At 48.5% G+C, this 19,610-nt stretch overlaps 3 protein-coding genes across 3 annotated transcripts; 2 read left to right on the top strand and 1 right to left on the bottom strand.

Annotated features, from left to right (window-relative positions):
- Positions 1-2,164: 2,164 nt before the first annotated feature.
- Positions 2,165-4,530, top strand: TrAtP1_004361 (uncharacterized protein; the record flags this gene model as incomplete). The annotated part of the gene is made up of 2 exons (XM_014083911.2): positions 2,165-4,220; positions 4,295-4,530. The coding sequence occupies 2 exons, from the start codon at positions 2,165-2,167 to the stop codon at positions 4,528-4,530; spliced, it is 2,292 nt and encodes a 763-aa protein (XP_013939386.2).
- A 6,229-nt stretch (positions 4,531-10,759) lies between these two features.
- On the top strand, positions 10,760-13,355 carry TrAtP1_004360 (uncharacterized protein; the record flags this gene model as incomplete). Its single annotated transcript, XM_066112269.1, has 2 exons — positions 10,760-10,873; positions 13,200-13,355. The coding sequence occupies 2 exons, from the start codon at positions 10,760-10,762 to the stop codon at positions 13,353-13,355; spliced, it is 270 nt and encodes an 89-aa protein (XP_065968352.1).
- Positions 13,356-14,508: 1,153 nt separating this feature from the next.
- On the bottom strand, positions 14,509-15,759 carry TrAtP1_004359 (uncharacterized protein; the record flags this gene model as incomplete). The annotated part of the gene is made up of 4 exons (XM_014083909.3): positions 14,509-14,636; positions 14,692-15,128; positions 15,192-15,396; positions 15,474-15,759. The coding sequence occupies 4 exons, from the start codon at positions 15,757-15,759 to the stop codon at positions 14,509-14,511; spliced, it is 1,056 nt and encodes a 351-aa protein (XP_013939384.2).
- Between the last annotated feature and the right edge of the window lie 3,851 nt (positions 15,760-19,610).

Here is a 19,610-nt window from a genome sequence, read left to right as displayed (position 1 = left end):
CACCGTCTCGTCGAGCACAATCTCGCTTGGCTTCCGGTCCACCACACCGCCCAACACTGGCGTTTTTGTCACTCTTTTTCTTTCACTGCACTGAGACTTGCTGTGTCGTCGCAGAGAATCACTGTGCACGCAGCCTCAAGTCCAGAAAACAGGAACCGTTCCTGGTGCTATTTTATAGCACCCAAAGGCTAAAAACTGCCCTGGAGCCACCACGCTGTCGGCGCCCAATGCCACTAACCTTATAAGGCTAAGCCCCCCCTCGCAGCTGCTCCATCACAGCGGCGGCCAGCAATTTCCCGCATTCTTGGTGCTTTCATGCTTCTGCCCAACCAGCCACTTCGCCTTCGCTCCATCGAAAATTCAGTCCATCATCACTCATCGCCGGCGACGAGATACCGCTACAGCATTTTACTATACAGGATACCCGGCCCTGCTGATTCGGCTTGAAATTAATTGTTACGCTCGTTTCCTCCCTGCGATACCCGATTTTTTTTCCTTTAGCATAATTCGTCGTCAGCCTCGTCGATCTTTCGCGATCGATTACTTCATTCCGCGATCGAGCATCGAAACATCAAACACATCGTGATGCGATAGCCTCAACCCACTCCCGCCTCTCTGCACCCCAGATGCTCATTCGCATTCCGTCGAAACCGACGTCTCGATCATCGCTCGCGCCGTCTGTCGCCCGGAATCTGCGACTCTCCGCCTCTCCTTTGTCCTTTTATCGATTCGACGTCTCCCCCTAACGCGGCGCGATCCCTCACCATGCGATTATCTTCACAACGACGCCGACCGGCGCGACGCCCTCGGCTGATCAGTTCGGCTGTTGCGTCTCTCGCAATTTTTGCCCCCTCAATTACATCCGCATTTAATATTACTGCAGCTCCTGCCGCGGACCTCGATTTCTCACAGCTGGGCAGCATAGGCATTGCCGGAGACTTCAACGGAATCTCACTCTATCAGTTCCAGGAGCAGATTGCACAGCCCTTGAGCACAAATGGCAGCGAATATCTGCTCACACAGTTGCCGAATGGCGTCCTCGCTCCCATTGCCGCAACCGACGCGTCTATCTTGGCCATGTGCTCACTAACACTCAAAGATGGCGCCGAGGGCGTGGTGCTTGGAGGAAATTTTACGAGCATGGACGGCATCAAGTCAACGGCCATCGCCATCTACAATGCGAACACAACAACCTTTACGCCACTTACAGGACTGGAAGGCGAAGTCAACGCTCTATTGTGTGATAATTCCAAGGGAATTGTGTATATTGGTGGAAATCTGAAAGGGGGCAATTCGACAAATGCCATTGCGTGGAAGGTGGACGGTGGCTGGACGAATCTTCCCTTTGCCGGCTTCAATGCCCCCGTTAGCTCCATTACAAAGGCAAGCAACGGCCATGTTATTTTCGGCGGAAGCTTCACTGGTCTAGGCAACGTGACTGCTCCGAATAAGCTTGATGGCCAGGCTATCAATCTGTCCACGGCAAACATCTCGGCTGAGAATACCGCAACCACCAAAGGTTTCAATGACCCCAAGAGCGTTGTCTGTTCCGATGGGTCCAACGGTTCCGGTAAGACCTGGTTGCTGCAGGATGAGACTCCTGGCACATGGCAGGCGACTTTCGACTTTGGATTTGAGCCCACAAAGTTGCGGCTTTGGAATACGCATCAAGATGGACGGGGCACAAAAACATTCCGCTTCGTCGCTTTGCCGCTCGACGGCATCATGAACTTCACCTATATCGATCCTGCGACTGGCAAAAACTCGAGCTGTACAAGCGAGTGCCCGCTAAGCAACGACCCCAAAGTGAAATTTCAAGACTTCCATTTCGTCAATAGGATTGGCATGGACTCTTTCCAGATTGACATTTCAGCCTGGTATGGAAAAGGAGCCGGTCTTAACAGCGTGCAATTGTTTGAAGATGACATCTTCTCCTTTGCCGTCAACTCGTTCAACCAGCCGTCCTGCAACACCACTTTCCCTTCTAGCGCCACCTCCACGGGGCCTTTCAAGCAGTCGGCTTCTCTACAAAGCGATTCGAAATATCTGACGGCACGGCTTTCCAGCCCCATCACCTCGAAATCTGCATCCGTTGTTTTCGTACCCAACATTATCGAATCTGGCAACTACTCCGTCAACATGTATACTCCAGGCTGCATAGCAGATGGCTCGTGCCAGACCAGAGGTCGCGTTAACATTACCGGCCTCATGTCGACTGGCACTATTCAGTCAGACTTCACTACTTCAATCTTCCAAACCAACGACTTTGATAAATATGATCAAATTTATTTCGGCTACATTGAAAAGACGTCGGATACATTCAAGCCAAAAGTCACACTTACCCCCCCTTGACGGACAGGATCTGAGCGAAATGACCTTTGTAGCTCAAAAGGTTGGGTTCACCCTTCTTAACTCGACTGGGAACCTCAACGGTCTCTTTGATTTCGACCCGAGCAAGACGAAGATTAGTGCGGACAGCTTGGACGATTCGCCGGTCAACCAACTTGGCGCAAGCTTCGATCAGAATACTGGCGTCAACTCCCTAGCAACATCGGGAAATGTGACCTTTATCGGCGGTAACTTCACTTCGGATGCGCACCAGAACTTTGTCGCCATCGATACCAGCGGCAAAATTATGGACATCAATGGAGGTCTCAATGGCCAAGTGCTGGACATGTATCTTCAAGACACGCAATTATTTGTGGGAGGAGACTTTACAAACTTGCGAACCAAGGGGAGGAGCGGTCTGAACCACGTCGCTGTGTATGACACCAAGAGTCAGGCTTGGAACCCACTGGGCGCAGGTGTGAACGGCAGGGTCGAGCAGGTTGTGGCATTCCAAGTCAATATTAGCACCGTTACCGAAAATGCCATCGCCTTGACGGGCTCCTTCACTGAGTGTGGGGCTTTTGGCAACTTCGAGGCGGTGTCTGTTGACGGCTTTGCGGTTTGGATGCTATCGGAAGGGAACTGGCTACAGAATCTACAAGGTGAAAATCCCGACTTTGGTGGCATGCTCACTGCTTCTCAACTTAATCTCACCAGTGGCAGCTCCCTGTTTGCAGGCTCCATGGAGTCTTCACAACTGGGAGCAAATGGCGCCGTCACTTTGTCTGATAAAGGTATTGGCCACTTTCCAGTCGACATTCAGCCCAGAGTGCAATCGTCAAGCAACAAGCGACGACGTGACCTCTCTCCCGAGCCCACGTCAGGCGTTCTCACAGGCACGTTTTATACCGGAAACAGCAGCAATATCACAGTCCTTGCGGGCCACTTCTCAGCCCAATCTCCCAACGGCACTACCATTAATAACCTAGTACTCGTCGATGGGTCAAACAATGGCACCATTAGTGGGCTCGGATCCGGAATATCCTCCGAGTCGGTATTCACCTCCGTTACTCTTCTTGGGAGCGTCCTTTACGCTGGCGGTAACGTCACTGGCACTGTTGATGGCAGCAGTGTTGGTGGACTTATCGCTTACGATATTGAATCCAAGTCCTTCTCCAAGCAGCAACCTGCGTCTCTATCGGGCGGAAACCACACAGTCTCCGTCGTCACCGTTCGACCGGATACTACAGACGTCTATGCAGGCGGTTCGTTCCAGAAAGCGGGCGCGTTGGACTGCCCCGGTGTTTGTACGTATGATACCAACACTGCTCAGTGGTCCAGGCCCGGCACCACTTTGGCTGGGCGAGTTAGCAGCTTCCTGTGGTACAGCAAGACTCAATTGATTGCTGGCGGTGATCTCCGTACCAACGGTACCGACACAAGATTCCTTGCCCTTTACGACGCCGATAAACAGAGTTGGACGGACTTTGCAGGTGCCACTCAGATCCCCGGCCCTGTAAATGCCATTACAGCCGGCTCAAATGACAATAGTCAAATTTGGGTCTCGGGCAACTCGCCGAATGGATCTGCCTTTATCATGAAATACGACGGTAAACAATGGCAGAGCCCTGATGTGCCACCTCCTCAGGGCAGCACTATCCAGAGTCTGCAGGTCTTTACAGTCACCAAAGCTCATGCCTCGTCCAATCTTCTTGACGATCAGCAAGTATTGATGCTCACTGGTTCTATGCCTTTTGCCAATGTTGGAATGGCTTCGGCAGTCATTTACAACGGTACCGATTACCTCCCTTTTGCTCTGACCAGCACCGATACTGGAGCTGGAAGTATTGCGAAGATATTTTCGCAAAAGGATAACTTCTTTACACCTAGCAGTATGTTCATTCTCTCTTCTTTTGCCACAATTATATCTCACCTTGATGTTTCTTGCTAACACGTTGCTCAACAGAAAAACACCTGGCACTTGTTTTCGTCGTTCTGATCGGCCTTGCCATTGCACTGGCACTCATTCTTATCCTAGTCGCTTCAGGAATAATCCTTGATCGGATACGCAAGAAGCGCGAAGGATATACGCCAGCACCAACCTCCATGTACGATCGTGGAAGCGGCATTCAACGGGTCCCTCCGCGTGAACTGCTGGAGCAACTCGAGAGGAGTCGACCTGGCGAGGCCCCGCAGGTATGAGGCAAAGATTGCCCAGAAGCGAATGAATTTTTCAGCATACATTTCTGATTCAGCGTCCGGCGTTTGGATAAGACTTGATAATACATCAAAAGACTTACAAAAGAAAGAGAATGTTCAAAAGGACGATAGGAGAGAGGGCGACTCAGCGACCTGCCATATTTATCATGGCTCTCTTAATGCGAGGAAAACGCTTGACGGGATATGCATACGGAAATACCGATTGACCGCCAACATCTACCTCCTGCGAAAGACCCTCATTAATATGTTACATCTTTTTAAAAACTTTCGTTTTCACATTTACGAGATCATGACCACTGGTTAATATTTATTAACCCGTCTACTTTTTTTCCCGCTTTTCCCTCATAGACGCTTCTTGCGTCCAACCTTGTTTCCCGGATTCATTCCACGTTATTATATCCCTTGACTCTCTTTTTACTTGCAAATTTTTATTCTATGTATAATAAATTTCGGACAGTCTCCGACACAAAGACTGTCATCGTTCGATATTTGTGTCATCTTGCCTTTTTTTCCCCCTCTTATTTTGGAATGGAGCTACGAGGAAAGTCAATGGATCTTTTTTTTTCTACTGAGTCAGGAAATGAGATGGGTAGTTATCGTGAAGTCGGAGATGGTGGAAGACGGTTCACCAGTGAAGGATTTTCACGGGGAGGGATAGAATAGGAGCCGCCTGATGTGAGCAAAGATGACTTGGTTGACGATGAATAGAATTATTAAATAGTAATGCGTCTCGCGAGAGGTGTTCAGAAGACAATGTTATTTGGATGTTTGAAATGAGTCTTTGGGTTCATGATGGGATTCGACCTGTAGAATCGTGACATGCATTTCCATGTTCTTTCTAATTTGCCCGAGTAGCGATAACTTGGGCGTTTATTGCAACCTTTAAAGGATACTTTGATCGAGATGATGAGATTGCCGCCAGAAGTAGTATATGTAAATAGATTAAATGTTGTTGGATGTATGAAATGAATATTCAGGTTCATCTCGTAGAGTCGTGACGTTCAATTGAATGCTCTTTCTACTTGGCAAGAGTAGCGGTACATGAGCTTTTTTTATGACCTTTTTGGAGCGTTCTTCAATCGAATGGGTGATGTTACAGCCAGAAGTATTATATGTACATGGAACAAGACACGGCTGGATGTTATATTATAAGAGACATCCATTTCAATCTTCTCGAAAGCTGTATACATGCGAGTACTCAATGTGAAGATGGCGCAAAGCCACCTCTCAATTCGCTCTACGGGTGCTTCCTAAGAAGCCATTACCAAACAATCTCCATTCTTACTTGATTTGCAAAACTACATTAGCACAGTGCCAGCTATTCCTACGGTAATTTCAAAGAGTATCTCAGATATCCCGTATCGTATCAATGCCCGTCTATGCGTGATGAGAATATCCATGTGCACCATTTGGCCAGCGCAAAATCAAGGACAATCCCTACGCCTTGGAGCTGTCTGTGAACATGGAGTCGGAGTAGGTCATTGAATTTTACCTGCTCGCATCTCTAAAACGGTAAATTGCTGAACAGCGTTACAATGGCTGAGATTGGACACAAAGAGATGTAATGGCGCCATGTGAATAGACTTGAAGGATTATGTTCATCTGTGGCAGCTACTACGTTACAAGAATCACGGTATGTTCTCCAAGTAATCTCTTCATGTGTCACTTGATCTCCCATTGTGGTTTCATTATCGCTGGGGCCAAGAATCTTCATTTCATGTGCATCACCTGAGACGACGTTACGTTAGGTAGTCAGCTAACTTCCTAGTTCCAGTGCAAGTGAAGAATACTATTAGAGACTGGAGAGGAGTATACAGATTAAACAAATTGATCAATTAGCCAAAAACGGATGGTAATCTCAAGAGAGACACCAATTCACCTCGACAGTAATATATGATTACTTCATTTCTAGAAAAGCTTATGCCAGCGGGTCGCTTCAGTCTTCTTTTTTTTTCCACCCATGTTCTTTTTTTTAGCCAGGGGAAGGATGATGCTTGAATGCAAATTCAGCATCTCGAAAGTACAAGAGGAATTAGACAGAAAAAGGAAAAGAAAAAGCATAGGCCCTGGTGAGATCCAACGGTGTCAGCAAAAATAGTGTGTAGATTAGAAGCCGCTCGTCGGCCGCCAGTCGAAATATCTCCGGCTGTCATCAAACAGGCGACATCTTATTCTTTTAGCTCTAGCTAGGGGACAACCTTGTCTGTACCTGTATCTTTCCAATTTGGTTCCTGGATACAGGTATGCCCCGGACCTACCGAAAGGGGCGAAGCAGTTTTGGAAGGAAAAAGAGCGTCCAAGCGCAAAAAATCTACAGGGATCATGGAGAGGGATTGCTTGATTAATATGGGGTAGTCTACATTATTCCGCTTACAAGGTGGAAGGGGAATTTTAAAATTTCGATTCTAGTAAGAAATGAGAGTTGAGAGATAGATACCTACACGAGAGAAGTGTGTGTATAGATAATGGATGCAAGTTGAAAATGTAACAAGACAAGTAATAAGTGGTGCTAATAGCGGAAGGTTGTGACGCCCACTTTTTCTGATACGAGACGCAAAGATGGATGTGATACAGACCTCTGACTCTGTCGGTAAGAGTGGCTCGGACGATGATTGTGGAAAATCAGGTTATTCTCGTCGCAAGAAGGAGAAGAGGGCGAGGCTAACAAGATACGCATTTTACATCTGTCTTGTGTTGTGCCTTTCAACAAGTTGCTGTAAACAGGACAGACAGGAGCAATGCATGCACCACCAACACAATTCAAGCATTAGCAGGGGATTTTATTAAAGCAATCTAACAAGATAATGGCCAAGCACAGCTACGCATTTCGAACCACGTATTATTTATTACGCGTGGCACGAGTGGTGCGAAAGTAGCAAAAACGATGGGCAAATAGCCCCCATGCTTTAGTGTGTTACAGATTTATTTTTAGCCGCCATGGAGGAAGTGAAAAGAGACGCGCAATCTATGTACATGCTGCAAGGGTGCAAAGACAAATAGGGACCGCAAAATAAAACTAATACACAAATTTGAAATATAAATATTAATTATTGAAGGAAAAGTTATCTAGCACCTTGTGCGAGATAACTCTAGTGTTGTTGTAGTGTGTAAAGTTGAGAAATGCGTGCTGATTATTTTAGAATTCCCTCTTGTTCTTTACACCCCTTGATGCTGCTATAGTAAAACAGCCGAGAATAATCACTAGGCACATGGCAGTCTCTAAAAAGAATGATAAAATAATAAGATAAAATAAAATGCTTCTACGTTTTGGAATATTCTATGGAATAGTGTACCGTATCCCTGAGAATGTCAGATACTGTCCAATACAGTGTGCGCATATCCATATCAAAGCCGCTCGCCGTTTCCATCTCTGTCTTGATATGAAACGGCAAATGATGGTGGTGGCAAGGGGAGCGGGAAATTCAGCCGAAAAAAGAAGCAAAGAACTTTTTTTTTGTGTATACTCACAACCCACCGTCATAATATCAAAACGTTAAATTACTCTCAGAAATATCCTCTTTTTCCTTCGAGCCCGTTTTCGAAACCTTCGAAACGGGCGCCACAGAATCGCTGGAGTGGGTTGATTGGACACGAGGCACTTGCAGAACAAGGAACGAAGCGAAATGGCTGAAAAGCCACTGAGAGCGTGGCTCCGACTGTAGAAACGGTAAATGGCCATTGGCTCCAAGTACAGCAGCCGCCAAGACTTGACGCGTCAGTGGCAACGCCCTGACACATGGGAGAGGCGCCGTTGAGCTAAAAAGTTCGTTTGCAACTCTGGCACCGTTAGCAATTGGCTGCCAGTATCAAATCGTGGCTCCAAGTTTCGCCAGCTTGACGCCTCCGCTAGGGACTGAGCCGGGTCTGTTAGCGGCGCTGTGGCACTGGGAAAGCGGAGAAATACAGCGCATGTCAGTGCCTTTCTGCCTGCGCTGGAGCTCTGGTGGAGCTGCCCGTCCACTGTACGCAAAAGTGGAAGTACCGCATTTCTACTCCAGCTTTGTAGCGCATGTACCTCGCTGGCCGTTGCTTCAGGGACGCACTGTGCGCAGGCCCCGCAGGTACTTGCGGTACTTTGTTAGCACGTTTTCGGGAATCTGCTGCAGCACGGTGCGCGCACACAGTGCATTCGCGCTGTCACATATTTAATATACGGGTTTAATTTTTGTAATATCCCTACTTGTACTTCGCAGCCGCATCGGCCAGCGCATTAGACAGGTAGATCTGAAATGCATAAAGGGGAAGCTAGCATCTTGATTGAAAAAAAAAGAATGGGCGTTTCTCCAGCTGGGATGGGGCGGTATGGCATTTGTAGATTCATTGCATCTCGCAGATTTGCAGCACCGTGCTATGCCGTTACACACCAACCAACGCATCGAATTATACAGCAGCGTTGTAGTGTCCTCTGTAACTTTGTTATTCTCATACAGTAGAGCAAGACCAAAACACACAAAAGTATTTCCGGGATCCGCAGCGAGATGCGTCCCCCAGCCCAGCGCAATCCTGCAATGAACAAGTTCGCCCAATGACGGCGCCATAGAATGACGTTTCGGGATCCATACTATGTGGGGTGTCCTTAGCGCATGTACAAGACCCTTGTGCCGCAGCCGCTGACGTCAATTGCTCCATCGCCATCCTTTCAGCAGGGAAAGAGCACCACAAGGCGCACCTTCTGTGTTTGGACGCTGTCCCTGTTTTGCTGCTAGTGAGTGGCAGGAAGAAGTGAGAGGTGCTGAGATGCAAGTTTACTGGCTGAAATCCGGTTTTGCATTTTGATTTTTGACGAGCCGTTTGTTCGTTCTGCTCCTTATTTCTTTGCATCGTCCCGTTATTTGTGGAGAAGTACCACGTAGATACTGTACGCTACTTTGTTTTAAAGCATTTGAGCAGAATGGTCCACATAGGACGGAGAATTACATTAGCATCCATAGCACAGTTGGTGCTACTGTAGTGTAAAAAGGGCTTGCTGGACAACGATGGTATCAAAAAAGAGGTCCCACCGTGCCTCGGCATGAATATTAACCAGCTCTTTTTGTATTGAAATCTTTGGACTTATTTTCACGCCCCTCTGGTGATACTAACCGCAAATAGGCCGCCAGCAGCAAACCAGACAGCAAAATAACCGCATTAACCTGGATAACGACGATCCGATGCGATCCGATGCATCTTATTATGCTCATCCCCTGAACATGATGGGAAAAGGAAGAAAACCGCTTTCCCCCCATCATCCCCTGGTTCGCTTCCCCCGATTTTTTAAAATTTCCACTTCCCCTTTTCGCGGTAGCACGGCTTTAAAATAATGTGTTGTGGACAGAAAGATCAAAAAAAGCAGCACTAAAACAATGCGAAAATTGTCGGTGTAAGTGGCCTTCATCCACTAAAGGGAAAAGAGAGAAAAAGATGGAGAGTCGATGCTAGCACTTACTCATACATTGTTTTCTTTTCATGCTTACTTGTGTTACCTCCCTACCTGAGTATTAATCGACATGATCATTATCAGCACTACATGTGCGGGCATCACGAACCCGCCCAGACAGGAAGGTGGTTATATCTCGTTCACCAAATCTTCGTCCTGGTCGAGGCAACGAAAAGAAGCTTTTTAGGCCCACACTCTGTTAAATGCTTGATTCTCTTGGACGTTTTCTTTCAAACTTCTTGTACCCATTGATCTTCTCAGCCTTTCTGACAGGGGTCCCCGTTGGTGGTACCACTCTGTACTGCTACTGTTTACTTTGTGCTATGGTACCCTTGCCGCCGGGCCAGCTTCTTCCTCCTCCAGTGACATTCATTTCGTCACAGCTGGATACGCAACAAGAGGTCGCCTTCCTCTCGGGGCATACAGCGGAGAATTTTCATCGTATTCCTTAGCACGACGTTCCTCTTCAAGTAGGGCAAAGGTTGAAAGGGTAGTAGCCGTGGCAGCTGAGAGCGCCATTGCCGATAATCTCTTGTTGCTTTATAGAAGGTAGTAATCTCGAGTACGAGTTTTTGTCATTAAAGTCCCCAGATGAGATGTCGTGACCATGCGAGTCTTCTCGTATGACATCCGTACGAGTAGGACTTTGTGGTAGCCTCGATTTTTGGTGGCCGCGATGCTTAGCGGGCTTTCTAGTTCTTCTCGCTCCACCAACTTTTGGTAGGAGAAAGCCCAATGAAAGGGCTGTTTCGCTTACAGCTAGCTATTCTGTTCCTCCAAATTTGCTCCCAAAAGATGACAAGATTAAAGATACGCGGCCAAGACCTTTCCCATCATCTGGTATCACCAGACGTCACTTCGCAGCCAGAGTGCAAAGAAACCCTCAAAACAGCCCCCTATTCTGGCCTGGTACATGGAATACCGTAGCAGTTGTCGGGATGCAAACGCAGGCAAAGCTTGTTTTAATCACACGCCCCCTGATCCCTGTTCGCTTTCTTTGCTAGCTCTCCAAGGTTGTTGTAGCCCACACAATCACCTGGGCTCCCTTTTGAGAGAGGCACTGTATACTTTTTCTTGCTTCCAGTGTAGTACAGTGTGCTCTGCGTAGCTCAAGTGTGTAGCCTGCTGTCTTCTGGTTGTCTCTGGCAGCATTCATCTTGACGGCTTGTAGCTCTTATCCTTTCATTAGAATGGTACAGCCATACGGATGGTAAATTTGGGCGCCGATATGTGCTTCTTCTGACACAATACTACGCTACAACTACCTCGCCCCCAAAAAAAATCGCATGAAAAAATAAATATTTGTATTTCTTTATTACGATAAGAAACACTGAAAGAGAGAAAACAAAGTACTTTCACGTATAAACAAAAAATCGCCGCTTAAACAAAACGTCACGTTGTTGCCCTTCCCGTTACCAAAGAAGCGTCTTCGCGGCGGCGCCATCTTGCGCCACCAAAATAAAGTGCGAATTGCGCTACCCTTAGCAAAAAACTTTCAAACGCCACTTTCGTCGTGGCTTTTTCTTTTTTAAAAGAAGAAACGGGCAGTAACCGGATTTTCAAAACGGTGACGGCATCATGTTTCCATCTCTTTCTGATAAACGTTTGGGAACTTTGGTTAGACCGAGGCGTTCGGCACCTATACCCAGAATGAGCAAGGCCGAGGCTGAAAGCAACCTCACATCATCGTGAGGCAGCCCCGGCGGCACATGCCCAAAAACGCATCATAACATCAACAAAAACCACCACTTACACGCAAAAAAGCCTGAAATCAAAAATAGACGGAATGGGATCGCCATCCTCACGCAGACGCAAAAACTCCTCTCTCACCGCAGCAAACTCATGCCCGCTGTCATCATACATATCTGGCTTATAGTTTGGGCTCCTCCCACCTTCACCGTAAATAGCATCATCATATAGCCCCAATAACACATGTGTGTGTGTGTGTGTGTGTGTGCCTACCGCGGCTGAGCAAAGGCAAAAGGCCTCTCGCAGTGTTCAATAATAGGCCTATATACTATATTAGCCCTCAAAGGCAAAAGCACTGCCTAAATCCAATTCTGGTCTTCTCCTCTGCACATCACCACCCGAAAAAAAAAAAAGGCCCCCAGACCGGCGAACGGGAGATATACATAGACCATCATAGCCTCCAAGAGCCCATCTCGATAATCAGCGTATGCATTTGGAAACAAGCAACATCTGCTGTTGCATCAAAGAGAGTAAAGCCCATTGTCGATCCTTTACAAATGTGGTCCCGTCTTTCCTTCTTTCCCCTCTTCCTCCCTCCTCCTCTTCGTCGTCACGTTCATTCAAAAAAAGGAAAAGCAGCCGTCCTCGTGGCACCGTTCAACTGCAGAATCTTCGATATCACCACACCTTCTTTTTTTCCCAAACACCGCTTGCAGGTATATGAAAAGAAAATCACTATACCCACCACTCCCCAAAGTTCCTCCATATATCAAAATGAAGCAAATCAACGGGTTTCCGGAAGAGAAACCCGCCACCCTCGCTTCGCTTCAGCCGCCAGATAACCCATGCAGCCCATTTCTTTTTTTGTGTGTTCAAAATAATCCCATCCACACAAACCCGTTCCAAATATCATCACCCTTGCATGTACCATTCATTCTCCAAATTTATTTGCTTGGCAGCATGTAGCCAAGTCACAACCTTCGCAAACCCCACAAAGCTTGTCCGGTCTTGACAACATATGCTTGGATCCCTCCTATCCCATAATCAGCAATGATATTCGATTCTGAAACGCGCGTTCTATTCCAACTTGAGGAAGTGATCGTCCTGTGAATATGTCGTGCTCTCTCCAATGCATCCGAGAAGTCATATACTCGAATGAATTTCATATCGTGGTCAACAAGTCCTATCAGTACCTACTTGTACAGTAGCAGTATTAGCCTCAACCGACATTTCCTATCACATCTCCACAGAACTGGCCCATCAAGACGATTGGTAAATGAGAAAAGCAGGAGAAAGGAGAAAGGAGAGCAAATATCAAATATCAAATCAATCCAGCGCTATCCCATGCTCCATCCAACCTACATATCGCGTATGCATGTTCTCCTTTTTCCACTTTTCCCTTTCCCCTTGGATGGTGTAGCGTGCGTGGACTCAGCTCAAGCCTGCAAACATGCTATAAACAGAGAAAGAAAGGGAGAGAGAGACAGAGAGAGAGAGACAGAGAGAGAGAGAGAGAGAGAGAGCTTACATGTAAGCGCGAAGCTAGGCAGCTGCGGGTTCCCCAGAGACGAATGCTTCTCCCGCGTGTTATGTGTCGATCCCGTCCGCTGTCAACACGAAGTCGCAACAGAAGCCCGCGAATGCATATGATTCGGCTGCTCCGCCAAACCTCACCCGCCTGTTTGGGACATCCTCGCCGTGATCGTCGCCGTAAGAAACCCCAGTTGCTCTCTTGCCGGTTTCCACCTCTCCTTAACCACCAACTACTCTTAGCAGCTCTTACTGTACCATGAGTCGTGTGAGGGTAGCTGGCCCAGTGATCGGCAGGGACCATGCAGCAGTGCGTTCTGTCGATAACCCTACCTACTCTATAGCTTCAAAAAATATAGCTCACAACCAAAGGGGACAGAAGAGAAGAACTTGAGTGATAATGAATTTAGTGTATTCAACAATAGACTCACAATGCTATCGAATGGGTATATCGTCACCGTGAGATAGGGCCTATTTATACAATACTAAACAACAGCAAAAAAGCCGCTCGGTTGCCATATTTTCCATCCCTCCCACTTGTACCGATGATATCAAGCCCCAAGTTGCTTCCATCCGTAATCCATAATGGAAGGCTGGCGAGGATGAACGTTGACACAAATTCCATACTAAGAAAGAAATAATCCCCTTGAGATAAAGTGCCCCCACAGCCAAAACGCCAGACTGGAAAGGCTCGTGTATCCCATCGTTCCAGCCGAGATCATAGCCCAAAAAATAAAGAGTCGCCATTCCAGCAAGCAACCAAGGTAGAAAGAAAATTGATAAAATGAAGCCGTAAATGACAGAAACCAAAAAGAAAAGAAAAAAAAAGAAATTCAGAAGGAAAATAAACAACATCAACAAAAGGAAAAGGTTGAGAGCATCACATCAGCCAAAAGGCCTCTTGATGTGATCTCGCAATGCAACGCACTGGTATCCCTGACAAGTAGCGAAAATTCATGCGCATAGCCGTACCATCTCTTGAATAAAAAAAAAAAAAAAAAGAAAAAGAAAAAAATTCCCTTCCTAACCTCGGGATTCTTTTGAACCCGCATCCTCTAATTTGGTGTCGTGAGATGAAGTCGTAGTCTGAGTATTGTACCAATTAAATCTTTAGAAATGATGGTCGATTTCTTCAACTCCCCAGCTCCCGCAGCTACATCTCATGCATCTTCTATGCTGCTACAGATGGCTGATGTGCGGGAGGTGGTGACTGAAAAAAATGGTTGAAGATTTGGCCTCACACAGGCCGCAGTCATAAAAGGTTCTAGTAATACAGCCGGAATCAATCGATGGGTCCGGTTTTGGAGGGTAAAGAAACATCAGATTTAATCTGAGTGGTGGTCTTCTGAACCAGCCTCAGATCGGGCGTCGCCTCTGTGGACTTTTCGGTGGCGTCGAAGGTTTGAGACGACTGAGAAGTGGCGACCACAGCCCTCAACTTCGCAGGCGAATGCTGATGATATCTATTAGACCATGTATAACAGAGGATATTGTTTCGGAATACTTACGCTTTTCGCCAGTATGGCTGTACATGTGAGTCTGCAGAGAGCTTGGTCGTGTGAAACGCTTGTCACAAACCTTGCACTTGTGCTTCTTCTGTGTGCTAGATGAGACCTTGGAGCTGAACTGGCCCATCATGGATTGGGGTGCAGGAGGGACTGAGGAGGACATCATGCCCTGAGGTCGAGGCAGTGTTCTCGAGCTAACAGACTCGATATCTGAGCCGGCAGTAGAGTAGTCAGAGACGGAGTCGCCATAGTAGGAGCCGAAGCCGCCAGATGACGAGACGGAGGAGCTGGTCGAATGAGTTGACGGGAAGCCATATGAGTCTACAGAAGATCGGTCGCGGCCATAGATGTTTCTGGGTGTCTCTTGGCTCATGGCAAGCATGCCGTGGCTGGCATCAAGAGCTTCAGCAAAGCCTCTTCGGTCATCAGTATGGACGCTGTTGGAGATGCAATTGTCAGTCATGTTAACTTGATAAGTAGCAAACGAAGGAGTGGCTCACTGTTGAGAAAATCTGCGCGAGGCATCTGATTCGTGGCCGAGGGCACCAAATGCAGGTCGTACATGGGCCGGGGCATAGCCCATGGTGTCGTATGCAGAAGCTGAATGAGGTGCAAAGTGGCCGTGGACGGGAGAGGCTGTCGTGGCGTAGGTGGCATCTGCATAGGCAGCAGAAGAGGTCTGAAGGCGGTTCATGCTGAGAAGATCTGATGATGAGACAAGTAAGCAGCTGCACATATACATGTACATCTAGATTATATATATAAGAGAATGAGAAACCTACCAGCTCCAGATGTGGCGACGGGCAATGAGCCGTAGGATGGTAAAGGAGGTCCGCTGGAGAGGGGAGCGCGAGCGGTGTGAGGCTTGGCCACGAGACTGTGACTGAGAGGAGGTGGCGCCGGTCCGCCAACGTAGAGACTGCTTCCTGATACTGCGGCGGTCTGTGAGGCAGAAGGTGATGAGGACCACGGATTTGAAAAGGCCGGTTGCTGGCCGTGAGGAGGGTAGTCAAAGTTCATAACGGGCCCAAATCGCTGCTGTTGGGGTGCGTCCAGCGTCATGGTCATGGTGTATGTAGTGTGAAGATTGGCTGGGAGTAGTGAGTGGTATTGGATTGGTCGATATGTTGGTGTTTGTGTAATGTGTAATGTGTAATTCAACGGTGTGTAATTTGATTGTGTTGTCGTGGTTGTGGTGAGTTTGCTCTTCCTTTCTCTTTGTGTAAGTGATGATCAGGAGAAGGCTCAAGGACAAGAGACAGCTCTGGGTGATGTGCGTGCGTGTGGTGCGTCTGCGTGGGAGAGTAGAAAGAAGGTTTGTTGATCAGATGCGGGATCCCGACTAGAAGATTGCCAAGTCGGTAGCACAGTCCAAAATAACAGAAGATCCCGTCTGGAGTTGGGAGTGATTTGTCGGGAGGACCAAGGTGGGATCAGCGAAGTCTTAAGTGTGTCCTCGGGTCAGTGAATTGACGTGCGTCAGTTTTAGCGGGATGCCAGAGGAGGTCCCAGGTTGGCCTGGTGTGACGACTCTGGGCCAAAGTGATCGGCAGGCCAATGTCCCTTTCGTAAAGCCCGAGGCGACAGGGTTGCTGCGATGAAGTAGGGTAGTGCTTTTGGCCCTAGGAAGAAGAACCGGCCGGGGGGGGCTGCAGGCTAGTTGAATTAAGTGACGAGCATTTGGGAGAAACCCACAGGGAACCACCAAAACTCCGTTATGGAGCTGTGCTATGGCCAAATCGCGGTGGAGAGTATGGAGAAGACTGAGAGGAGAACGGCCAGCAGACGGTGCTGGGACTGATAGGGATGATGACGACTGCTTGGAGGGGAGAAGCCCAAGACGAAGGCCAAAAACAAGTTTGCAGACTGCCAGCGGGCAGGGGAAGAGATTGGGAGTGGGCAGATGCGGATTTTGCGAATGCGTTTGTGCTGCCCTGGCAGGTAAATGTCTCTGATCGAGGAGATGGGGTCAGATGTCCAGGTATGGGTATGGCCCCAGGTGATTTGTGCTTTTTTTTCCACTGTCTAAGCGATGGTGGTGGTGATGACGCTGATGAGAGGTGAGGGGGGAAGAATAAGAATACAAGAGGAGGCAAAAGAGAAATGCCACTTGTATGTATAGCAAGTAAAAAGGCTGGTGCTGTGTTTGAAAGCAGCTCTGTGGCAAGTTTGAGACACGAGCAGCAGGGCCAGGTGTTTGTAGAGGCAGCGAAATTCCCACACAAGTACAGTACCTCGAGATTGGAAGTACTCGACTCGTACGCGTACAAGCAGGTATCTTGCTCAAACAAGGAGCAATTGCAATGATGATGAATGGAATGGAGGCGATTCAGCGCCAAGGGGGGAAAAAAAGAGGAGATTAAATGCGTTGCGAGTAAGAAGCAAAAGACGAATGCAAAGTGGCAGGCGAAAAAAGATGATACAAGTGGCCGCCATGTATCGAAAAGTGGCAGCAACATCTGGATGTCGGTTTAGTGGGTGTAGCTAGCAGGAGCCATGATGTCGACAAAGAGACAAGCCAGCAGCCAGCGTGGATCTGAAAGGGGGTGGAGATGCAATCTGTGGGACTAGGAAGGCACGACCAGGGGAGGGGTGGGAAGGCAGGTGGGGGGGGTGGAGGATTTGGGAGGAAAGAAGGTCCAAGTTGCCTTGCTCTTTCTTGCGCTGGCTTGTTGCCTGCCTTGGGTATTGCACTGTCCTACAGAATGTACCGCTCAGTACCGCTCACAAGTACTCCGTGTCGGTGCTGGGTGCAAGATGGCTGCGTGCAGCACAGAGTACGAGCGAGGGCGCGGCCATCCCCTGCTGGCATGTGCGAGCCTCGAATACATTTCGCGGTTGCTATTCGCACTGTATTTTACTGTATACCTCTGCGTCTACTTCCCTTCCTTGGGAGCCAAAGCAGGGATTGTTGCTCAAAGTTGCGGGTGGGGCCAGCGAGAGCGAGAGAGAATAAAAAATGCTTGTTGGTTAAGGCTACGGCAGTTTAACCCAGGGCCTGCAACAGCGACAAGTGCAAGTTGGGAGTGGATGAGGGTGCTGGGGCATTTGCCGCCACTGCGGAGAGAGAGGAGATTTATGCAGGGGACAGCGGCCGCTGAGCAGCCAGCAGGACTACTGTGCCGAAATGTGCGGCTTATAAGTCTGGTGTATGAGCGCTATGTGTGTGTCGTATTCACAACAACTGCCGATGAAGGGCTTGCGAGGATATTAGTATATCCGGCGAGCAACGAGAATATCAAATGCATTTTTCAATATACAGCAAGTGGTGCAGCTCATTGATAAAATTTATGGAATGCGCCTGTAGCACTGCTATAAGGCAAGGCAATGTACCTACAGGGAGCAGCCAAGTTGCCGCTGGGACTGGTACAGGGCGCTAGGCGATATTGGGATGTTTTGAAGGGCATATCCTTCTGGGCTAATACTAAAATGGATATGATACTCTGAACTTGGAGGGCCCTGAATCGTTGGAGCTTCAAGAACGGATAGAGGCAGAGGAAAAAGTAATCAAGACTGTATAAACACATGAAATCAAAGTAAATAAACAAGGAACAAAGAAGGTTTACAGGATACAGGGAAGGATATCGCTTCTCCTGTACAGAATCACGCATTTCAAGTACCCATCGCCACATGCTACACACTACACACCTGTAGATGCAAGTACGCGCACTTTTGCAGCATGTTTGAGGATTTTTGGGGGGATGCGACACCGCGAGCAGCAATCTGGCTAGCTGAAGTATAGCCTGCGCCGTATCGGATAAGGGTGCATGCCAGGGTGCAGGCAGTAAGAATGGGCAACCTCTTGTCTGCGCTGGCTGCCAGAATTCCTCATACGGAGAAGCCAGAGGAGTACTCCGTACGGACCCCGTGCGGAACACGGAGCAGCGACCAGGGGACCAGCCCGGCCCGGTGGGGACACGTTTTTGGCGGCGGACGGCCGGGTGTCGACGCAGTGCAGCCCTGACGTAAAGGTCCCCTCTAGCACGGCAAACAGGGGGAGAACCACGGCGGCGTCGACGCCGTCCGGGGTGGGTGGGGGCAGAGAGAAGAAAGAGAAGGGGAAAACAAAAACAAAAAAAAAAAAAAAGGTTGGATGGTGCATACATACGTGATGTGCTGTACGGCAGACGACGAAGGACGCAGCACAGGTAGGGCAGGGCGCTCTGCTGCTAGCGAGGGAGGCAAAGAAAAAGGGTTGGAGAGGCAATCGGGTCGCTAAGCAGGCTGTGTATGAATTAATTTCTTTGTAAGTTTTATTTTTGTATTCCAGTCTGTGTTTCATGTTTGTTCTGCCCATCTTTCTGGGCAGATCCCAAGCAATGTATAGCCGCTCATCGGCAGTTCAAGGGTAAGCTTGAAGCTATAGCGGCCTGCATATGCCTGTGGAGGCTGTAGCAATACCCTGTAACCAGTGCAGCAACGACGATCAAAGCATGGCCACAGCTCAGCTCTGGCGCGCGCACCGGTAGGCAGCCATATAAAGCTGCAGAGCAACCTGAACGCCTTGTATCCCGACTCGAAAATAGCATACATGTGCTACAAAAAAAATCAAGGCATCAATGGGGCATTTCTGAGGTGAGAACACACAGGCCCTCACGCCTTGAAAGCAAGGCTTCCTGCGGGGGGACGGGCAGCAGGCCTGGCAACACCAACAGCAAGCCCTGACGTACGCCTATGACCGTTTAGGTGGATCTCATCACGATAACCTCCACCACCACCACCACACCACCTCTGCTTTTTTTTTTTTTGCCTGCCAGCTAGCTAGCTGACTGCTCTGCCTAGTGCTACTGCCGCCGCCAAAAATGCTTCCCCGCGCCAATCTCGACGATTTGGGCAACCCCCCTTCCCCATGTGTTGATGAGACACAGGCCACAGGGCCAGCCCAAAAGTACAAAGAAGCGCCTATCCGTCCCAGAACG

The sequence above is a fragment of the Trichoderma atroviride genome, chromosome 2 (genome assembly GCF_020647795.1).
Source record: "Trichoderma atroviride chromosome 2, complete sequence".
In the NCBI taxonomy this organism is placed as follows: domain Eukaryota; kingdom Fungi; phylum Ascomycota; class Sordariomycetes; order Hypocreales; family Hypocreaceae; genus Trichoderma; species Trichoderma atroviride.
This window is presented reverse-complemented; position numbering and strand designations above follow the sequence as displayed.